Source organism: Myotis daubentonii, chromosome 12 (assembly GCF_963259705.1).
Source record: "Myotis daubentonii chromosome 12, mMyoDau2.1, whole genome shotgun sequence".
NCBI classification, from domain to species: domain Eukaryota; kingdom Metazoa; phylum Chordata; class Mammalia; order Chiroptera; family Vespertilionidae; genus Myotis; species Myotis daubentonii.
Genome location: NC_081851.1, coordinates 68,346,426 through 68,367,088, shown reverse-complemented (window position 1 = coordinate 68,367,088; position 20,663 = coordinate 68,346,426). Strand labels below are relative to the sequence as shown.

Here is a 20,663-nt window from a genome sequence, read left to right as displayed (position 1 = left end):
GCTACCGCAGAGCCGCACGGGACACGTAGTCCCGTCCGTGGGAAGCAGAGGCAGCAGGGCTTTCGCAGCGTGACCAGGAAGTGATTGTGACGAAAGGAAGGGAGAAAGCCAATCAGAGATCTGATAGAAGACGGCTGGCAAGGCCGCCTGGCAGTCCTGATCCCTCCCTGGAGGAAATTATTCCTGACTCCACAAGGGGGTGAGGATGAGTAGCAACAAGGCCAGCCTGCCAGTAACTCATGGAGCGAATACCTGGGCCTCCTCTACTGGACACGCAGGCTCGCGTGGGACGAACCCACACGGACACCCCCCCCCCCCCCCCAATGGCTAGGTAGATGCTACTACTGATAGGGTCAAGCCTGAAGTGCCCAGGCAACCTGGGTGACCAGGACAGGATGGAAAGGCAGCAAAGAAAAAAGGACACTGGGTTTGATTAGGTTTTGGCCTTTAGTCTGAAAAAGTGTTTGATTGAAAGTGTACAACAGAGAGCGGGTGCAAGCGGCCGGGGCCATGGAGCCGCCAATAAAAAAGAATGTCCTTAAATAAAGTTCACAGAGTAAAAACCAGAACCTCCAGTCCTTCCCTCCAACACAACAGAGCACAGGCACAGAACCAGTGATGAGCCCCAAGGAGCAAAGAGGAGGCTGGGGAGTGCAGCAGCGGCTCCCGAGCTGCTGTGTGGAGGGTGAGCCCTCTTTGGAATGGGCTGAGTAAAGCCACCCAGTTCCCCCTGCACACCTCACAACCACTGCTAAGGCTAAAGGAAAAAGACAAAACTCAGTCTCAGGTCCGGAGGGCTCAGAAAACAGTCTCGGGGGCAGGAGTCTGGACAACCAAGTCCGCTAGTCCCGCTTGGCCTTCTTCTTCTTGTCACTGTTGCCATTTTCTTCTGCCTCCTCAGTAGAAAGCACCTCCTCCAGTTTCCGCTTGCCACTCTCTGGCTGAAGCTCTGCTGTGTTTCGGGGCTTGAAGCAAATGATGATGCAGGTCATGTTGTCACACCCTGTACCGTCCCCAGAAGTGTCTGGTGCCAGGCACTGATCCAGCAGCTACAAAATGGAAGGGGTAGCAGTTTTAAGGTTTGAATACTTTTCCGGGAACCTAAAGTCACATTAGAGGGGTGGTCGTGCCAGACAAGGTGGCAGAAGGAGAGAAATGGGTCACAGGTTATTACGAAACAGCCCATTTGCTAGTCCATGAGGCATAAGGTGAGTCAGGGAAATGAGGGAAGGTGCAACTTTCTACTCAGGGTTTGGCATCTGTCACTAATGAATGATACTCCTATGTTCTGGTCTTGGAGAAAACCTTGGCTCTGCAGCCCAGACACTCTTCCAAACTGGGACTCACCTCTTCCACGATGGATGACAATAACCGAAGCTCCCCATTTTCATCACGCTGGCTAATCTTTGACTGAATAAAGTCTATAACTTCCTGGCTGCTCATCACATTCCTGGGATCAGAAACAATAGTCAGAATCTTCTTTAGTCCCACGGAAAGCAGAATGGAGGAGTATGGATATAGGTGACACTTTGGGTCAATGTAAACACAGAGATTGTCCTCAGCTCTGCCTTAGGCTTAGGCGTCTTGATACCAAGCTGTCTACCTAAACTCTAATCCTAGAGCAGCTTGAGAAAAGGTACTGAATGCAGCCATTCAATGGATGATATAAAACCAAAGCAGGCTCGAGCCGGTCTGCTCTGTGGATAGAGCATCAAACTGAAGGGTCCCAGATTCGAATCCAGTCAAGGGCACATGCCCAGGTTGTGGTCTCAATCCCCAGTAGGGGGGGCATTCAGGAGGCAGTCAATCAATGATTCTCTCTCATCATTGATGTTTCTATCTCTCACTCACTCTCCCTTTCTCTCTGAAATCAGTAAAAATATAATAAATAAAATCAACAGAAATATATATTTTAAAAAATAATAAAAATAAAGCCAAAGGAGCTCAGAGCACTACATGAGAAGTAATGCTGCAGAAAAAGGAACGTTAAGGCATTCTGCCAGTGCTCACCAGATGCCATCACAGGCAATGACCATGAATTCATGGTCATCTGTGAGAGTCAGCATCTTGATGTCAGGAAGGGCTGATATCATCTGTTCCTCAGGTGGCAAGTTCTTGTTTCTCTTATAGAAGTGATCTCCTGAAGTAAAGGAATAGTTGGTTAACAAATAGTTTGGGTACTTCTCACAGACTTGTGTTTGAAGCCTTGCCATTCATTTCCTTCCTTTCCATATCTAATGGACAGGCGAACTGAGTTCTAGTTTCAACCTTGACTTTAGGATGAATCATAAGTAATTCACTAACCTGTTTTTTTTCGTCATCCAGAAATGATACCCATATTACCTATCTCATAGAGACATTTAAGGTTACTGGTGGTAGATACAAAAATATTTGGAAAGGTACAAGGGCTATGAAATTAAAACTTGCTACTACATAGTCTGAAACAGAGAAAAAGACCCCAAAAGTCTTTTCCATACATAGTCCCCTAGTTCTTACCAATGGCCCTGGAGAGGTTGAGGCCCCCGTTGACTCGACCATCCATGGTAACCTTGCCACCAGCATTCTTGATGCGTGCTAGCTCCACTTCATCCTCCGGCTTGTGGTCATAGGACATGTCTAAAGCTTTGCCAGCCTCAGACACCACACAGCGAGAGTCTCCTGCATTGGCTACAATCAACTGCTTCCCTCGTATCAGAGCCACTACAGCTGTTGTACCACTGTCAGAGCCAGGCTTAAGAAGGAGAAAGAAAGCATCATGGAAGCTTCTGGACACGAGTTCCCCTGACCATTCACCTATGCTTTCTCATCTCACTAGGACCACCAAGACAGCTTTAACAAAAAGGAGGATCACAAATTTTATATTCCCAGGGACTATGGCATGCTCCCTCTGTTTTCTGAGACAATTCTACCCAAAAGACCTCATTCCCTTTGCAGAAAAAAATCCCCCCATGACCATGACTTCAATACTAAAAGAGCAAGGGGATCCCCTCTCCCAAAATCAAATCAGGGGATTCACTACTGCCTGATTCTTCTAAACCCACTGCTCCCCATTCCCACAGACCTCCTCTTTGCCTTCCATCCCAGGGACCATCATCTCCTCCTCTTCTTCCTCATCCTCTTCAGCCTCCTCGGTGTCATCCTCATCTTCTTCATTTTCTGCCTCTTCACTGCTGTAGCCATCCTCTTCCTCACTGCAATCCTGCCAGAGGGATGATCCCAGGCAACTGAGACTGGAATAACCTCCTGCCCCACTCCCCCAACTCTTATTCAAAACAAAGAGGCCCTGCTGAACACAGGGCCTCAAAACACTAAAAGATGCAACTATATGATCACGGTGAGAAATATGGGGGAAGGGAGAGGGCTAGCATTGGAATAACTGATATCCTGAACTGGGCTCACCAGGGGAAGGCCAAGGCAATCAGCCTACAGCACCTTCTAGGCAACATGACCAGAAAGTAAGGTGCCCAGAAAAGGAAATACCCAAATATCCAAAGTAATAACCACCATCTTCCTATTCTCTCTCTAGGAGACAGACTCTTTCAAGGCCACAACTAAATCTATTTGTTAGTGTATCAACAAAGAAAGAGGTAAGAGGGCTGGCTAATGGTACATGTGTTGGTGGAGATAATGAACCCAAGGAAAGCTTAGCATATAGTGGGCCTTTGGGGATGATGTCAAAATAGAAGAGTCAAAAAGCTATGAATGGCAACCAAACAGGCCCCTCTGCAATTTCAGCATCTATCAGCCCCTACAGGCCCTTACCTCGCTGTCTTCCTCTTCCTCCTCCGCCTCATCTGACTCATCCTCACTGTCCTCAAAGAACTTGGACTTAGCAACTCGAGGCAGCTTGTCGGAGGCTGAAGAGCAGGAAGGCCCAGCCTCACCAGTGGGAATGCCAGGCTCACCACCTTGGCCTGCCTCTGTACGTTCCGAGTTGGAGGAAAGGCCTGTGTGGACCTTGGCTGTGGGACCATTTTCCTCTGAAGAAGATTCCCTAGATGGGTCCTCAGATCCTGCCTCCCCATTGAGGCCCTGGGACCCTGGTTCCTCGCCTGTCCCAGCTCCAGATTTGCTGTGGGGAGCACCCTTGTGACAGTTCTGCCCGTAGCGTGTCAGCAGCTCTTCAATAGTCATGGTAGCCTCTTCATGCAGCAGTGCAGCCTCCTCATTGTCCACTGCAGGTAAGAGGCTAAATCAGCGCCCCCATGCCAGATTCCTCATGGGATTGGTCACTCTTACTACATCCACTGCCCTTGCAGCCTGAGTTCCAACTTCCCCACCACTCCCTACTCCTAAGGGTCCTCTCACTTACCAAGTCTCAGAAAAACACCCTTTTGCTTTCCTTCTCAAATAACATCTGCCTCCATAGCCTTCCTTTGGTCTTTGTCTTTCACCCCCTTCTTAGTCAAAGGATCACTAGGTATATTTTCCTTATCATCTCATTTTTTATTGGTAAGTTGGAAACCCTATTCTGACTGAGGACCCAGGAAGCCCACAGTGCCAGTCTAGGCCTATGACCAAGGTTTAATGACTGGCTGCTGGGGCTAATGACAGCTCCGATCTTGAAAAACAGTCACATAAATATTAATAGGAACCAGAAAGACCCCATCACAATGACAAAAAATAATGCACATAAAAATGCTTACAACTAAAGACACTAGGCACTCAACAAAGGTTAATTCTATTTCTCCTTTTCATAATCACATGCAATGCAGGAGAACATAGGGTTCTTTAATTTGAGGACTCTAAGTGCGTAGGAAGTCATTCTCTCTTAGAATTGATACAGAAATAACATATACTAAATAATAGTATTTTAAAATGCTGATTTCCTCTCAAACATGAGATGCCACACTTACCATCATCTTCATCAGCTACTTTTTCTTTTTCATCTTCATCTTCAGTGGGTCGCCCTGCAATCTGTGCCAGCTCCTTAATGACTTCCTCAGTGGTCAGTTTGGCATCAATAGCCAAGAAAGCATCTTCCAAAGCCTGAATATAAGCAAAACAGTATGAGGCAAGTATAGGGAAAAGTACAGCAGGTATAAAATAAATTGCCTAGATAGAATCCTAGTCACAAGGATGGGGTGCAAATAAGAATGTGATCCACCACACTAGGAGACACTCGTATATACATGAAAAACAGTTCAGAGACCTGGGGATGATAAGGCAGCTCTAAAAAGACTTAAGTGGGAATAAGCTTATTTTATTTTTAAATATGGAACACTTCACGAATTTATGTGTCATCCTTTGCAGAGGCCATCCTAGTCTTCTCTGTATCATTCCAACTTTAGTATATGTACTGCCAAAGCGAGCACGGAATAAGCTCATTTTAGGCAACAAATTCTTTAAGTTAGGTGGCAATGAGAAAGGAAAAGCTAAGGACCAGAAAACAGGGGAAAGCCTACAGAAGGAAAGAATAAACATTGTGGGAAGACAGACCTTCTGTAGCTTGCCTTCTTTGTAAGCCTTCTGATCTTTGATGATCTCAGGAAGATATTTGGCACAATACAAGGCAACTTCCTCCCCTAGAAGAAAGGTAAGGTCACCCAGAGCACTATTCCCACACATAGAAAGTAATATAATATCTGTATGTCATACTGGAATAAACTCCAAGCGTTGAGGAGATAAATATCTTAGCACAACTCAAACCTATTTTAAAGACAACCTTTGGGAAGTTTTGACTCAGAAAATGGACTTCCCAATCACATCTCTTGGGGCTATATTAATATATCCCTTGTTTTTTCACTTGCATACTTAGTTTTCAGTGAAAGGAGGAAAAAGCTAATGTAGGAAGATTCTTTTCTGGATTAAAACAAGGCCTGGAAGAGATTATGAACCAATACAATATCCTATTAGGACGGAAGAATGGCAGAATAGAGAAAAACAGCATGAGGCAGGAAATGATATCGAAGGACCAGAACTTTGAAAGTAAAAGAACAAAGGACCTGTTCTTGCCCTATAAACTCTGGAATTAGAGTATTAGGATGTTATCAATATGATCTGTTAAAGTTACCTCCATGTCCATCATAGACAGAAAACATAGCTGTCTCACTGTCCAGCTCAGGAATACAATTGTGAGCATCCTAGGAAAAAGAAGAGAATAATTAGCATTTCTCAAGGCCAAAGGATATTCTTCCTCAAGTCATAAGGATCATGTTCACACCTTAATCTTACTAATTTTTTAACTCTTCCCTAGCTGACCTACAGGGCCTAGAAATAAGAAAGGAAGATGGAATGATAAACTAAGAAAAGAAATACAGGAGATAGAGAAAGGAAGAAGAGAGATGAATCAGGTCACTACCTCTGCAGTCTAGCAGCCACAAGCCTAGGAGGTATCAGTCATCCAGATGGCAGAATGCTTGGCTGTTGGAACTCTAGACCTGACCTTTTTGGATTTGTGGCAACTATGGGAAGAACCAGAATAAAGGATCTTTTAAGTCACTTCCAGATCCATTCCATGAACCAGTGAACTTCAAGTAGTCATGCTACCATATATACTACATGTTCTCTGGCCAGCTATCTCTTACCTTAATTTCATCATTTATAAAATGAAATAAGAATATCTATCTTGCCCATATCATCACAGAACTATAAATTGGAATTATTTAGCACCTGGCTCACATCTTTCTTCTCTATCCTTATTCTCAAAAAGGAATGCACACCATAAAGATTCATCTTATACCTTGAGGTCTCAGTTCCTAGAACTACTCCACATTACCTTCTCCTCTACTTCCCGGGAAGCTTGAATCTATATTATCACTTGGAACTGTTCCACCTTCTCTAAGCACTTAAATTTCCACCTTGACACCTTTGATCACAGCCTCCCTACCTTTACCCTTGCCTTTATTTCTCTCTGTCCCTTTTTGAGCCAAAGCTAAGTACTTCAACACTGTCTCTTAGCAAGCTAGAAAACCTCATCCAACCTTGTATAACCTAACCAACTGCTTTCTTTACCCTTGAATCAGAGGCACTAAGTATTGTAGTCATAAGATGTCATGAAATTATGTTGATTGTGGTCACTACTTCCATTTATCTTTTTTTTTCTGTATTCTCCATTGACTCTTAATTATATTAACCACATCTTCCCTATTCTACCTCAAAACTTCTCCAGCTATATCGAATCTCTCCCCTTTGCTTTGCCTCAAAAACAGTATTTCTCCTCTTTCTAGATCAACTCCTAATCTTCAAACTCTTCTCCTCCAACATTTTACTTCAGAGCAGACAATAACCTTAACAGCAACCCAAAGAGCTGTTTTGCAGTTTTCATTCGCTCCAGCCTTTGTTTATAAGGAGTACAAACCACACCAGCTTTCTTGAAAGTGCTCTTGGGTTCTATGAAGAACTTTAGTTCTATACTTCCTAATGCCTGTTAATATTAGATGTCCCTTCACCACAAACTTAACATATGTAAACCGGAACTCAACATATCTCAAGTCTCTAAAAAATCTAGAGTTTCCCCTACACGTAATGAAATCTGAACTCTCCCAGGCAACACCTAATCAAAGTCCTCCTTGATTTCCTGGTTGTCTTCCACTTTCCATCACTGAGTCCTGCTGAGTTTTCCTTGGTAACTCTGTTCCTAAATTACTTTAGTTTTTTTTTAAATTTATTGTCTAAAGTTTTACATGTCTCCTTTTTCCCCACTGACACTGCGCCCCGCCCCCCCCACAAGCCATTCCCACCCCAGGCAAGCTCCCACTGCCCCAGTGTCTGTGTCCATTGGTTATGCTAATATGCATGCATGCAAGTCCTTTGGTTGCGCTCTAATCCCCCCTCCCCTGCCATTTGTCTCTGGGTCTATTCTTGTTCATCAAATTATGCTGATCATTAAAGCCCACATATGAGTGAGATCATGTGATATTTATCTTTCTCCAACTGGCTTATTTCGCTTAGCATAATGCTCTCCAATTCCATCCATGCTGTTGCAAATGGTAAGAGTTCCTTCTTTTTTATAGTGGTGTAGTATTCCATTGTATAGATGTACCGGATTTTTAATCCACTCATCTGCTGATGGGCAATTAGGTTGTTTCCAAATCTTAGCTATTGTAAATTGTGCTGCTATGAACATGGGGGTGCATATATCCTTTCTGATTGGTGTTTCTGGTTTCTTGGGATATAGTCCTAGAAGTGGGATTACTGGGTCAAATGGGAGTTCCATTTTTAACTTTTTGAGGAAACTCCATACTGTCTTCCACAGTGGCTGCACCAGTCTGCATTCCCACCAGCTGTACACAAGGGTTCCTTTTTATCCACATCCTCCCCCACACTTGTTGATGATAGCTAAATTACTTTACTCTTAATAGTTTAACTCCTCTATCTCTACTCTCTGCCCCCTATAATCCAACCTACATACATCCAGCTGCCAAATTAATCTTTCTAATATAACATTTTATTGCTACAAACTTCAGTAGATTCTACTGAATATAAGATTGATTCCCTACAACTTACTGGAAATTTAAAGCATTCAACACCATTCCTACCCATCTCGATAACCTAATCTCTTACCTCTCATAACTAATCCCCAAAAGACACTCTTGACACTGACCACCCCAGCCCAGCATAGTAAGCATGCTTGTCTCAGAGCCTTTCCTCCTACCCCTCCTTCTAATACTTTTTCTTCTTCCACTTTCCTCCATCTCATTTGTCTGTTACACTCTTTCCTTAAGGTCCAATTAGTCTCACCTCCCAGAGATCTTTCTCAATCACACTAATGTTCTATGATCACTTCCCCCTCTGAACTCAATATTATTGCCTCTATCAATAGTTTTGGCACTCAGCATATGCTATCTTGTATTGTTATCCAATATTCCATGGGGGAAAAAGGAGTCCTAGGTCTTAACTAGACTATAAACCAACATGAAAGCAAAGGCTGTCTTAAATTTCTTTATAGCTCAGGGGCCTAACAGTATGTTCTGCAACACAGCAGGACTTCCACGTTTGCTCCTAATGGTGGGCTCCTAGATGCGTCAGGACAAATAAATTAAGGATACCTCCTCCTAAAAAAAAAAAAAAAAAAAGGATACCTCCTCCTTCATTTCCTACCTCAAACCCAGAGATGTATCATATCATAACACAATAACCACTGAGATGGTCTGGAAGAGATGACTCAGAATACACAGGTCATCTGAGTCAAGGCTCTTAGGCCTTGTCTTACTAAATCATGTATCACACAACCCCTTCTGACCTAGACAATCAGTGGATCTGTACAATAAAGCCTTCATTATCCCCCCTCCCCCCATGTCAATCTCCTACGGTTATAAATACATCCACAAACACTCACTGTATCAACCATTTGGATCCACAATACATAAATTTATCTTAACCTTTACAAATCAATTTTTAAAATGTGAAGATGGTTTGGAAAGGAATTACACATTTTCTTTTCTTCTAAGTATTGAACAAAAAGGCCTAGCTAGACCTGGCTGGGTAGCTCAGTTGGTTAGAGTGTTGTTCTGATACACCAAGGCTACGGGTTCAATCCCTGGCCAGGGCACATACAAGAAGCAACCAATGAATGTATAAATAAGTGGGACAAATTAATCTCTCTCTCTCTCTCTCTCTCTCTCTCTCTCTCTCTCTCTCTCTCCTTTCTATCTCTCTAAAAAAATCAATCAAGCCCTAACCGGTTTGGCTCAGTGGATAGAGCGTCAGCCTGCGGACTCAGGGGTCCCAGGTTTTTTGTGTGTTTTTTTTTTAATATATATATTTTTATTGATTTTTTACAGAGAGGAAGGGAGAGGGATAGAGTTAGAAACATCGATGGGAGAGAAACATCGATCAGCTGCCTCCTGCACACCTCCTACTGGGGATGTGCCCGCAACCAAGGTATATGCCCTTGACCGGAATCGAACCTGGGACCTTTCAGTCCGCAGGCCGATGCTCTATCCACTGAGCCAAACCGGTTTCGGCAGGGGTCCCAGGTTTGATTCCAGTCAAGGGCATGTACCTTGGTTGCGGGCACATCCCCAGTGGGGAGTGTGCAGGAGGCAGCTGATCAATTGATCGATGTTTCTCTCTCATCGCTGTTTCTAATTCTCTATCCCTCTCCCTTCCTCTCTGTAAAAAACCAATAAAATATATATATTTTAAAAATCAATCAATAAAATGTAAAAGGCCTAGTTAGAGAAGATGAGAGAACTAATTCTCAAATTCATCTTGACATTACTTTTAAATTATACTAGTATGCATGTATTATCACTGTGCTATAGACTTACTGTTTTGTGCCCCCCTAAAATGCATATATTGAAATGTAATCAATCCCAAATGTGATGTATCTGGAGGTGGGCCCTTTGAGAGGTCATGAGGGAAGAGTCCTCACGAATGAGATTATAAAAAAAATGCCAGAAAACTCCCTTGCCTTATGGAGGACACAGCTAGAAGACAGCTGTCTATGAACCAGGAAGTGGGCCCTTCAGACACCTTAATCTTGGACTTTCCACTAGGGTCTAGGAAAGATAATCTGTACACCCACATTTACAGCAGCTTTATTCACAATAGCCAAAAAAGGTAGAAACAACCCAAGTGTCCATCAACAGATAAATGAACCTTGAAGACATTATGCTAAGTGAAATAAGCCAGATACAAAAAGACAAATCTGTCTTTATATAAGGATTTTTTTTTCCAAAATATATTTTTATTGATTTCAGAGAGGAAGGGACAGGGAGAGAGAGACAGAAATATAAATGATGAGAGGGAATCATTGACTGGCTGCCTCCTGCACGCCCCCTAGTGGGGATCGAGCCCACAACCAGGGCATGTGCTCTTGACCTGAATTGAAGCCGTGACCCTTCAGTCCAAGGCTGGTGCTCTAACCACTGAGCAAAACCAGCTATGGCTATATGAGGAGATTTTATAGGAAGATTACATTTCAGCACATGAATTTTAGGGGATGCAGAACATAAAATCTATAGCACAGTGGTAATATATGCATATAATTTAAAAAGTCAGATAGTAAAACCAACATGTAATTCTCTTAACGTCCACTTAGAATAGTCAAATTTCATAGAAAGAAAGTAGAATGGTGGTTGCGAGGGACTTGAGAGAGAGGAGGATGAGGAGTTGTTTAATGGGTACAGAGTTTCAAATTTGCAAAATGAAAAGAGTTTGGGAGATTGGTTGCACAACAATGTAAAAGTACTTAACACTACGGAATTGTAGATTTAAAAATGAGTAAGATGGTCAATTTTATGTTATGTGTATTTTACCACAATAAAAATAACAAATATAAATATTTTTAAAAAGCAAACAACAACCAAGACAAAAGGGGAAAAAACTTCCCACAAAGAAAAGCCCAATCTCAAATGACTTCACTGGTAAATTCTATCAAATACCTATAGAATTAGTCCAGCTGGTGTGGTTCAGTGGTTGAGCATTGACCTATGAACCAGGAGGTCTCAGTTCGATTCCAGTCAGGGCACATACCTGGGTTGCCGGCTCTATCCCTAGTGCAGGGCATGCAGGAGGCAGCCAATCAATGATTCTCTCTCATCATTGATGTTTCTCTCTCTCTCTCCCCCTCTCCCTCTCTAAAATCAATAAAAATGTATTTAAAAAAAGAAACAAAAACAAAATATAGAAGAGAAGGTAACATTTCTCAACTAATTCTATGAGACCAGTATTATCCTGATACCAAAACCTGCAGATAACAACAAAACTACAGACTTAATAATGTTAAAGTAGTAATGCTCCTCAGTTGAACTACTAAAATCCCAGATGCCTGTTGTGCAGAAATTAAGAAGATGATCCTAAAGTTCATATGGAAATGCAAGGGACCCAGAAAAGAAGAAAAGAGTAAAAGAACAAAGTTGGGAGATACACTTCCTGACTTGAAAACTTACCACAAAGCTATAGCAACCAGACAATGTGGTACTGGCGTAACAATAGGTATGTAGATCAATTGAATGGCATTAACAGTCCATAAATAAACCCTCATATTTATGGTCAACTGATCTCTAACAATAATGCCAAGATAATTCAATGAGGAGAAAGAATAGGCTTTTTAACAAATGGTGCTGAGACAACTTGATAGCTACATGCCGAAGTATGAAGGGCAATCCCTTCCTTACACTATACACAAAAAATAACTCAAAATGAATCTCGGATGTAAATGTAAGAGCTAAAACTATAAAACTCTCGATAAACTGGACTTAACTTTTGTGCTTCAAAGGACACCAACAAGAAAGAAGGGAGAAAATACTTGCAAATCCTACTTGATGAGGAACTTGTATCCAGAATATAAAAAGAACTCTTAATCTCAGTAAAAAGAGAAAAAAGACAACCCAATTAAAAAAGGACAAAGGCGGGGGGATAAAATGGATACATATGTAATACCCTTTGTAATACTTTAAGCAATAAAAAAAAAAATAAAAAAAAAAAGGACAAAGGATCTGAACAGACATTTCTCCAAAGATATATAAAATGGCCAATGAGCACAAGAAGAGATAATTAAACAGCCTTAGCCATCAGGGAAATACAATCAAAACAACAACGAGATGCCATTTCACATACACTATAATAAAAAAGACAGATAATAAGTGAAGGGAGGATGTAGAAAAACTGACACCCTCATACACTGCTGGTAGAAATATAAAATGTTGCAACCTTAAAATAGGCAGTTCCTCAAAATGTTACACATGGAGTTATTACATGACCCAGCAATTCCACTCAAGAGAAATAAAAACTTACTTTCGACACAAAAACTTGTACATTAATGTTCATAGCATCATTATACATAAAAGCCAAAACGTAGAAATCTAAACATCCATGAACTGATGGATAAAGAAAATGATCATAAAATGGAATATTGTATTCAGCCATAAAAAGGTATGAAATACTGACAGATTAATGATACAACATAGATAACCTTTAATAAGATGTTTAGTAGAAGAAGCCAGATAAAAGGTGACATACTTATAATTCCATTTATATGAAATACTCAGAATAGGCAAATCCATAGACATAATGTAAATTAGTGGTTGCCAGCGATTAGAGGAGGGAGAAAAGGGAGTGACTTGGTATGTTATAAAGTTTCTTTTGGAGGTTATGAAAATATTCAAAAATTGATAGTGGTGCCCTAGCTGGTTTGGCTCAGTGGATAGAGATTCAGCCCTCGGATTAAGGGATCCTGGGTTCAATACATGTACCTCAGTTGCAGACTCGATCCCTGGCCCTGGTCTGATGTGTATGGGAGACAACCAGATGTGTCTCTCTCACATCGATCTTTCTCTCTCTCCCCCCCCTTCCCTTCCACTCTCTCTAAAAATCAATGGAAAAATGTCCTCTGGCCCTAACCGGTGTGGCTCAGTGGACAGAGTGTCAGCCCACAGACTGAAGTGCATGTACCTTAGTTGCAGGCTCTGGTCAAGGGCATGTACCTTAGTTGCAGGCTCGTCCCCAGTGGGGGGCATGTGGGAGGCAGCTGATGGATGTTTCTCTCTCATTGATGTTTCTAACTCTCTATCCTTCTCCCTTCCTCTCTGTAAAATCAATAAAATATATTTTAAAAAAAGAAAATGAAAAATATCCTCGGATGAGGATTAACAACAAAAGAAAAGTTGACAGTAGTGATTGCTATAGAACTCTGAATAAATTAATCACTGAAATGTACACTTTAAATGATATATATGGTATGTAAGTTATATCTCAAAGTTAAAGACTTTTTAAAATATGTTTGTATTTATTTCAGAGAGAGGAAGAGAGAGGGAGAGAGAGAGAAACATCAATGAGAATCATTGATCGGCTGCCTCCTACACTCTCCCTACTGAGGAAAGAGTCTGCAATCCCAGCATGTGCCCTGACCAGTAATCAAACAGTGAGTGACCTCCTAGTTTATGGATCTATGCTCAACTACTGAGCCACACCAGCCAGGTTCAAAGTTACTTTAAAAGTGACCTGTAGGTACATTTTCAAATACTGTTATTTGAACGTTGTTATTCTCCACCTTTGAATTTAGTTAAATTCAATTCTAAAGATTTGTGCTTCCCAGAAAGCATAATTTTAATAACAGCTTAAAATGAGAAGAGCTATTGATCAAATCTGTTAAATTTCTACACTAACAATGAAGTCCTTACCTCTCAAGGATAATTTCAAAATGATAACCCAACAGGGGATCAGGGACCGAGAAGCAATAGTAACAACTGCTAGGAGATTGGGCAATAGAAATAATTGATGTAAAATATTCTTGAAATCTTGAGGAATAAGTTTTGATTGTACCTAAGCCAGTCTGATTGTACTTGAGAACTTATAAAGAAATAGTATAATAGAAAACAATTTCTCCATATTAATGGGCATACCTTTGATATCATTTCATACTATCTTTGAATTGTGAAGAAGTAGTACTGCATGCTCATCAAATGAAAACAATGCCCTTTTATAAGAATTGCTAAACTGCATCACAGACAATGGAATTCTGACCTGGTTCAGTAAGTAAAAAAGGGTTTTAAGCTGGAGATGAGACACTAATCTGAGGATCAGACATAAAAGCCCTTCAGCCTCAGATGCCCTCTCTCAAGTGGAACCCCACAGCATGCTTAAGGTAGTTTAGTTTATATTTTTGTCCATTAATATAATAATTGAAACTGTCATTCAGATATCTTAAGAATTTTCTACTCAACACTATCTACATTCAATTCTAGACAACCCTCTATGACCATTAATAACCTAGCAGTGAACAACTAGTGTATTCAAAATTATACTCCCTTAAAAAAAGGCAAATATAATTTAGAGAAACTTTTTTTTAATCTTACCTCCCCAATGAAAGCATTTTATCACTTCCAGAAAACTCACAACCAAAAACCACAAGTCCCTTTTAAGACTTCATTTCAGCCCTATAGGGTTTTGCTCAGTGGATAGAGCATGGGCCTGAGGACTGAAGGATCCCAGTTTCTATTCCAATCAAGGGCACATGCCTGGATTGCAGGTCGGTCCCCAGTGGGGGGGGGGGGGGGGGGGTGCAGGAGGCAGCCAATCAGTGATTCTCTTTCATCATTGATGTTTCTATCTCTCTCTCCCTCTCCCTTCCTCTCTGAAATCAATAAAAAATATTTTTTAAAGAAGACTTCATTTCAGATTGGACTTCTCATTAGCCACCAAAACCTCAGAACTTTCCACATATACTTCTCAGGCACCATTTCACTACCTACCTCTCTCTCTCTCTTTTTTTTTTTTTTTTTAAATATATCTTTATTGATTTCAGAGAGGAAGGGAGATGGAGAGAAAGAGAGAAACATCGATGAAAGAGAATCACTGATCGGCTGCCTCCTGCACAGCCCCCACAAGGGATCAAGCCCACAACCCAGGCATGTGCCCCTGACCGGAAATCGAACCATGACTCTTCAGTCCACAGGTTGACGCTCTATCTGCTGAGCCAAACCAGCTAGGGCTCACTACCTACCTCTTAACCCCCCAAAATACATACCTCAACCAGCTTAAGGCTCCCTCCAAACCATGGAGAAGGAAGAAAGGAAGAGAACTTCAACTGTGGTATTTTGATTACCCCTCCTCAAAGCACCCTGGTGCCATAGAAAGAGGAGCTGGAGCCCTGGCCAGCTTGGCTCAGTGGATAGAGCGTCAGCCTGCGGACTGAAGGGTCCCAGGTTCGATACTGGCCAAGGGCACATGCCTGGGTTTGGGGCTCGGTCCCCAGTGGGGGGCGTGTAGGAGGCAGCCGATCAATGATTCTCTCTCATCATTGATGTTTCTATCTCTCTCTCCTCCCTTCCTCTCTGAAACCAATAAAGAAATATATTTAAAAAAAAAAAAAAAAGATTCAGAGACTGATGCCTGTGGACCAAAGCGTCCCGGGTTTGATTCTGGTGAAGGGCATGTACCTTGGCTTCCCCCTGCCTGGGCCCTGGTCAGGAGGCAACCAATTGATGTGTTTCTCTCACATCAATGTTTCTCTCTGTCTTTCCCTCTCTCTAAAAAAAAAAAAAAGAAAGAAAAGAGGAGCTGGAGAGAGGCAGAAAGTGTAAAATGCCAGCTATTGATAGTTGCCATCCTACCCTTAAGAGAGGGGGTAAAATAGTATTCTCTTAAGGTTAAATCTATGAGTTAGGATTTTAGCAACCTTTGTAAAGCATACTGGCATGATAAACTTACCTCAACGGAATCATTAGAACAAAGCAAATAAGGTCAATAGATGTAATTGGTGGAATTAAGCCCCAAAGGTTAAGAGGAACAGGAGTACACTTGATGAAAAGATTCACTCAAGAAGCATTAGATGGCCGAAACCGGTTTGGCTCAGTGGATAGAGCGTCGGCCTGCGGACTGAAAGGTCCCAGGTTCGATTCCGGTCAAGGGCATGTACCTGGGTTGCGGGCACATCCCCAGTAGGAGATGTGCAGGAGGCAGCTGATCAATGTTTCTCTCTCATCGATGTTTCTAACTCTTTATCTCTCTCCCTTCCTCTCTGTAAAAAATCAATAAAATATATTTAAAAAAAAAAAAAAAAAAAAAAAAAAGAAGCATTAGATGCAGTTATTTTCTTGCCATACCAAAGAAACTATGTTATACTTTGGGGAGAAAGGAAACACCAAGCCAAAGGGAAAGTATCATAGAAGCAGAAAAGGATCCCAAACAGGACCTGAAGATGATTTGGTTAGCTATATTTATTATTTTTTAAAATATATTTTTATTGATTTCAGAGAAAGGGAGAGAGAGAATCATTGATTGGCTGCCTCCTGCATGCCCCATACCCGGGATCAAGCCCGAAACCCAGCATGTGCCCTGATCAGGAATCGAACTGTGACCTCCTGGTTCATAGGTGTACGCTCAACCACTGAGCCACTCCGGCCAGGCTGATTAGCTATATTTAACTATTCAAAAAAGGTAAATTCAGAAACTGTGTAACTGGGAGGATTTAAAAAAAAAAAAAAACCTAACTAGTTATCTCTCAAAAGGGAGATTAAGATCTAAGTAATAATCTAATGAAATCTCCTACAAACCAAACAGCCCCAGGTGAAAAAAAAAAAGTCATTTTCTAGTTAACAGAGAAACCAAAATTAAAGGGAAATGTCCTGCAGAGAGGAAGCAAACAGCACAGAATCACTGAGCAAATGACTCGGACAACTGAATACCCAATTCATAAAGAAAATGAGAATAGTACTAAGAAATGGAAAAACCATAGCAGAGAGTGAACTGGAAAGTATGGAATGAGAAACCTGTGAGATGAGATAGTCACCTCAAATCTTAAAATATTAACAGAAAATGTCATAGAAATGGAACCTCCAAACTACCAACTAACCCAAACCCCATTGTATAAATGTTTCCCTCTGGAAACTATATCCAGGTATTTCTAACAGACAGGCAATGACATTTACCAAGCACTCTGTAAGCTCAACCCTGTGCAGCACAGTGAAATATGAACATTACACTTCAGATGACAAACATCCAGTATCTCGAACAATTTCATCCTACAGATTCTTTCCACCAAGGCACAAGTGTTCGGAACTTTCTGGGCCTCGACTTCTGAGCTTTAAAAGGTGGGAGCCCCACGAGATGAGATGAACTATAGGGTCCCCACCTAATGACAGAACTGTTCCAAGTCAACTGCAGGTGTATCTGAGTCTGAGAACAAACCTTTGCGTTTATACTGTCATTCCAGAGCCAACCGCAGGGAGGAGCGAGGGATTTGAAGAACTTCCCCAGGGAACGGTAGCTGGCTGCTACCAGAAGCCCACCCAGCAAGGGGATAAACCCTCAAACCCAGACATAATTAGGGCATTTCCCTAGCTTCTGCCTTGCCTAGACCTCACAATACTCCTCACAGAGACAGCTCTGACACAGGCCTTTCTCCCTTTCTTTCCTAGTGTTCTCTGCTCTCCTTTGTAGCTTCAAATCCATTTTACCCTATAGGACTCTTCTGTATCCAGACTTTTCCCCTTTTACCCAGAGTGAAGTTTTCTAGAAAAGAAAGTCAGTTCTCTGTAGGTTAAGACAAAATAAAAATAAAAATTAATGAAATTATTGAAAACCAAGGAGACTATAAACTACACGCACAGGCAAAGGACAGTTATTAAGTTTCGAAAAAGCCCAAATGGGGGAGGGGAAAAAAACCAAACAAGCATAATTTTTAAAAAGGAATAATACTGATTGACATCATTCGAGTTTTCCAAAGGCCGTAAAAAGCCTTGAAGAGAATACAGGCAATTCTTGGAGGTCAGGTCGAGCCTCTGAAATTAACATGCGGTGCCCAGGGCCAGGCCATTAGGTGTTAAGAACCTGAAACAGAGTATCTGCCCGGGCTTCCTTTCCCTGTCAAACTCTCCGCCCAAAGAGGCCTCGCACATATTTAACACAGAAATATAAAACATTAAGGACAGCCATCCCCCTCTATTTGCCTCTTCCTCGCAAGAGTAAATGAGTGGTGCCTCGTTTCCCCTTTACTCCCACCCTTCTCCTCCCGCCGTCTGTAAGCCGGGAGAGCGGCGCTGGCACGGGGGGAAGGCGCGAAGGCGCGGGGAGAGGGCGGTCGGCGTCGGAAGGTGCCTCTCCACATGGCGAAGTCCTCGCCGCCGGGCTGGCCACCGGCGCACGGCCACCGAGCCTCGGCAGTTCCCTCCCGCTCCCGATGCCGCCCCCCCAGAACTGCCGCTGGGGACTCGGGCTCTCGATTCGGACCCGTCCCCGGGGACGACCCCATCCCCCCGCTCCCTTTTTCTCCATCGGGTTCCCGCCCTCCAGCGACCAGTCTCTGGGCCCCTCCGGCCTCACCTCCATGGAGACTCGCCAGCCCTGCATGGCGGAGAACCCGTAGGGCAGCGGCAGGCGCGGCGCGCCTTCCCCGTCCCCGGAGCACTTCACCGTGTTGGGCTGGGAAAGGTAGGCGCCCATGGCGGCGGCGGGCCGGCGGCCTCAGGGGCAGGCGAACGGAGCGCGACCAGTGCCGCGTCGGAGCCGGGAGCCCCCGGGGCGCGCGTGGCAGAAGCGGCCGGCGGCGCAGCGACGCAAGGTGCCGGTGAAAGGCGCGAGGCCGGCCAGGAGGCGGTAACGGGACTGCCGGAGGGAGGGAGCGGAAGCGGAAACGGCGCCGCTCCAGACCCCGCCCGGCCGGCGCGGCGCGGCGCGGCGCGGCGCTGCCGACAGTCATTTCCTTAGCAACTCGCCCCGCCCACGGAGACAACGGCCCGCCCAACCGCCGCTCCCGCGAGAGTGGCGCGGCCACGCCCACCAACGGCCGCGATCCCCGGGAGGGGTGGAGGGCGGGGCGTCGGGCGTACCTGGTCCCTGCTGTCCCGCTTCTCGGCTCTCCCGCCCGCCCTTTCTCGTGTCTTCGACGCTCGTTTGTGCGGGGCCCGGTGCTCCCAGTCCGCCCTCCGGGGTGTCAGCCCCTCTCCCCGCTGCGCCCTCAGACCCCGCAAACCCCGCCGGACTCGGTTCCGTTAAAGTTGATAGTTCTGAGCACAGGAAGCACCTGGCCGGGCTTTTGGAGGTTTGTGTGAGTAGAATGTGAGTCTTTTCTGACCAGAGAAAATAAAAGACCTCGTCTGCGACGTCCAGCGAGTTAGTGCAGGGCAGGCATGGCTGGCACAGGCTGTGCTGGGCGAGAAGAAACCCGAGGAGAGAAGAGGACGCGCGCCGTGGCGGAGCCCGCAGGACGCCGGGAGCGCGCTGTGCCCGGGAGAAGGGGCTGACGCGGGAGGTGGCGGGCCGAGGACAGACTGTGAACTGTCCTGGGGACGATTCCTGAGGAAGCCGGCAGCCTCGTTGGAAAGTGGCTTGAAGTAGGGGTACTGGATAGGCCAGCGATGGAAGCCCAGACGCGGGACTTGAACTTCCCTGTCCCCGGCATCTCTCAGGCTGCCGGCCTCGGCTCTGTGCGCAGGGCAGCCGGGGGCAGAGTGGGGAGCGGCTGGCGAAGGGGCTGTCCTCTCCGCCGTGGGGCTAGAGACGACGGAACGAATCAGACGATCAGAAAGCGACAGGACTTAGCAATAGGTTGGGTTCAGGGAAGGGGAAGAATTCTCCAAACTGTGAGCAGTTTGATTCTTTTGAGATAGAAAACGAAGGGCTCCCTCCTGCCTCTTCCGAAACCTGCAGGTTCCTGCGCACGGTTCACCGGGCCCTTCATGCTGGAACCAGTGCCGGCGTCTCCCCCGCTGCTCCCGCGGTGCCTCTCGGGGTCCCTCCTCCTCCTCTTTCCGTGCTTTCACCCACCGAGCCAACCTCCTCCTCCACCTGCAGCATCGCTTCCTCCGGGAAGCCTCCGATCTCCCCGCCCTGGTCTGGGTCTCCACTTGTCTTTCCTGGTAGCCTATCAGCCAGTGGTTCTCAACCTTCCTAATGCCCGACCCTTTAATACAGTTCCTCATGGTGTGGTGGCCCCCAATTTCATTGTGACAAATTGAACATAATTAAAGCATAGTGATGAATCACAAAGACAACATGTAATTACATATGTGTTTTCTGATGGTCTTAGGCGACCCCTGTGAAAGGGTCATTCGACCCCCAGGTTGAGAACCGCTGCGCAGCCTTTGTGAAGGCAGAAACCCCACCAAACTTACCGCTGTATACCTCAGCATCCCGAGCACGTTTCTTTTCTGTGCTCAACAGTATTGAAATATTTGTTGAATGAATGAACAGCAAGGTTTTGACCCTGAATGTGACAAAAATTGCTGGAGCCAGTAACCGGAAATGGTGTGTTGGTGGAAGGGTGCTAGTTTGGG

The 20,663-nt window shown here is 44.2% G+C and overlaps 1 protein-coding gene and 1 non-coding gene across 4 annotated transcripts; both read right to left on the bottom strand.

Annotated features, from left to right (window-relative positions):
- Positions 1 to 428: 428 nt before the first annotated feature.
- Positions 429 to 19,014, bottom strand: PPM1G (protein phosphatase, Mg2+/Mn2+ dependent 1G). Of its 3 annotated transcripts, XM_059660291.1 has the most exons (10): positions 18,712 to 19,013; positions 6,014 to 6,083; positions 5,440 to 5,525; positions 4,857 to 4,989; positions 3,763 to 4,175; positions 3,062 to 3,199; positions 2,497 to 2,731; positions 2,011 to 2,140; positions 1,348 to 1,450; positions 429 to 1,049 (listed from the first exon to the last, which is right to left on the bottom strand). In XM_059660291.1, exons 1-10 carry the CDS (start codon positions 18,829 to 18,831, stop codon positions 843 to 845), a joined length of 1,635 nt encoding a protein of 544 aa, XP_059516274.1. In that variant the 5' UTR covers positions 18,832 to 19,013; the 3' UTR covers positions 429 to 842. The 3 variants fall into 3 exon arrangements, with proteins under 3 accessions (XP_059516274.1, XP_059516275.1, XP_059516276.1); XM_059660292.1 differs by lacking the exon at positions 1,348 to 1,450 and having other exon boundaries at positions 843 to 1,049; positions 18,712 to 19,014; XM_059660293.1 differs by lacking the exon at positions 429 to 1,049 and having other exon boundaries at positions 1,345 to 1,479; positions 18,712 to 19,014.
- On the bottom strand, positions 5,210 to 5,315 carry LOC132213977 (U6 spliceosomal RNA). The gene has a single exon (XR_009448090.1). It is a non-coding gene; the product is annotated as a U6 spliceosomal RNA (small nuclear RNA).
- Positions 19,015 to 20,663: the final 1,649 nt, after the last annotated feature.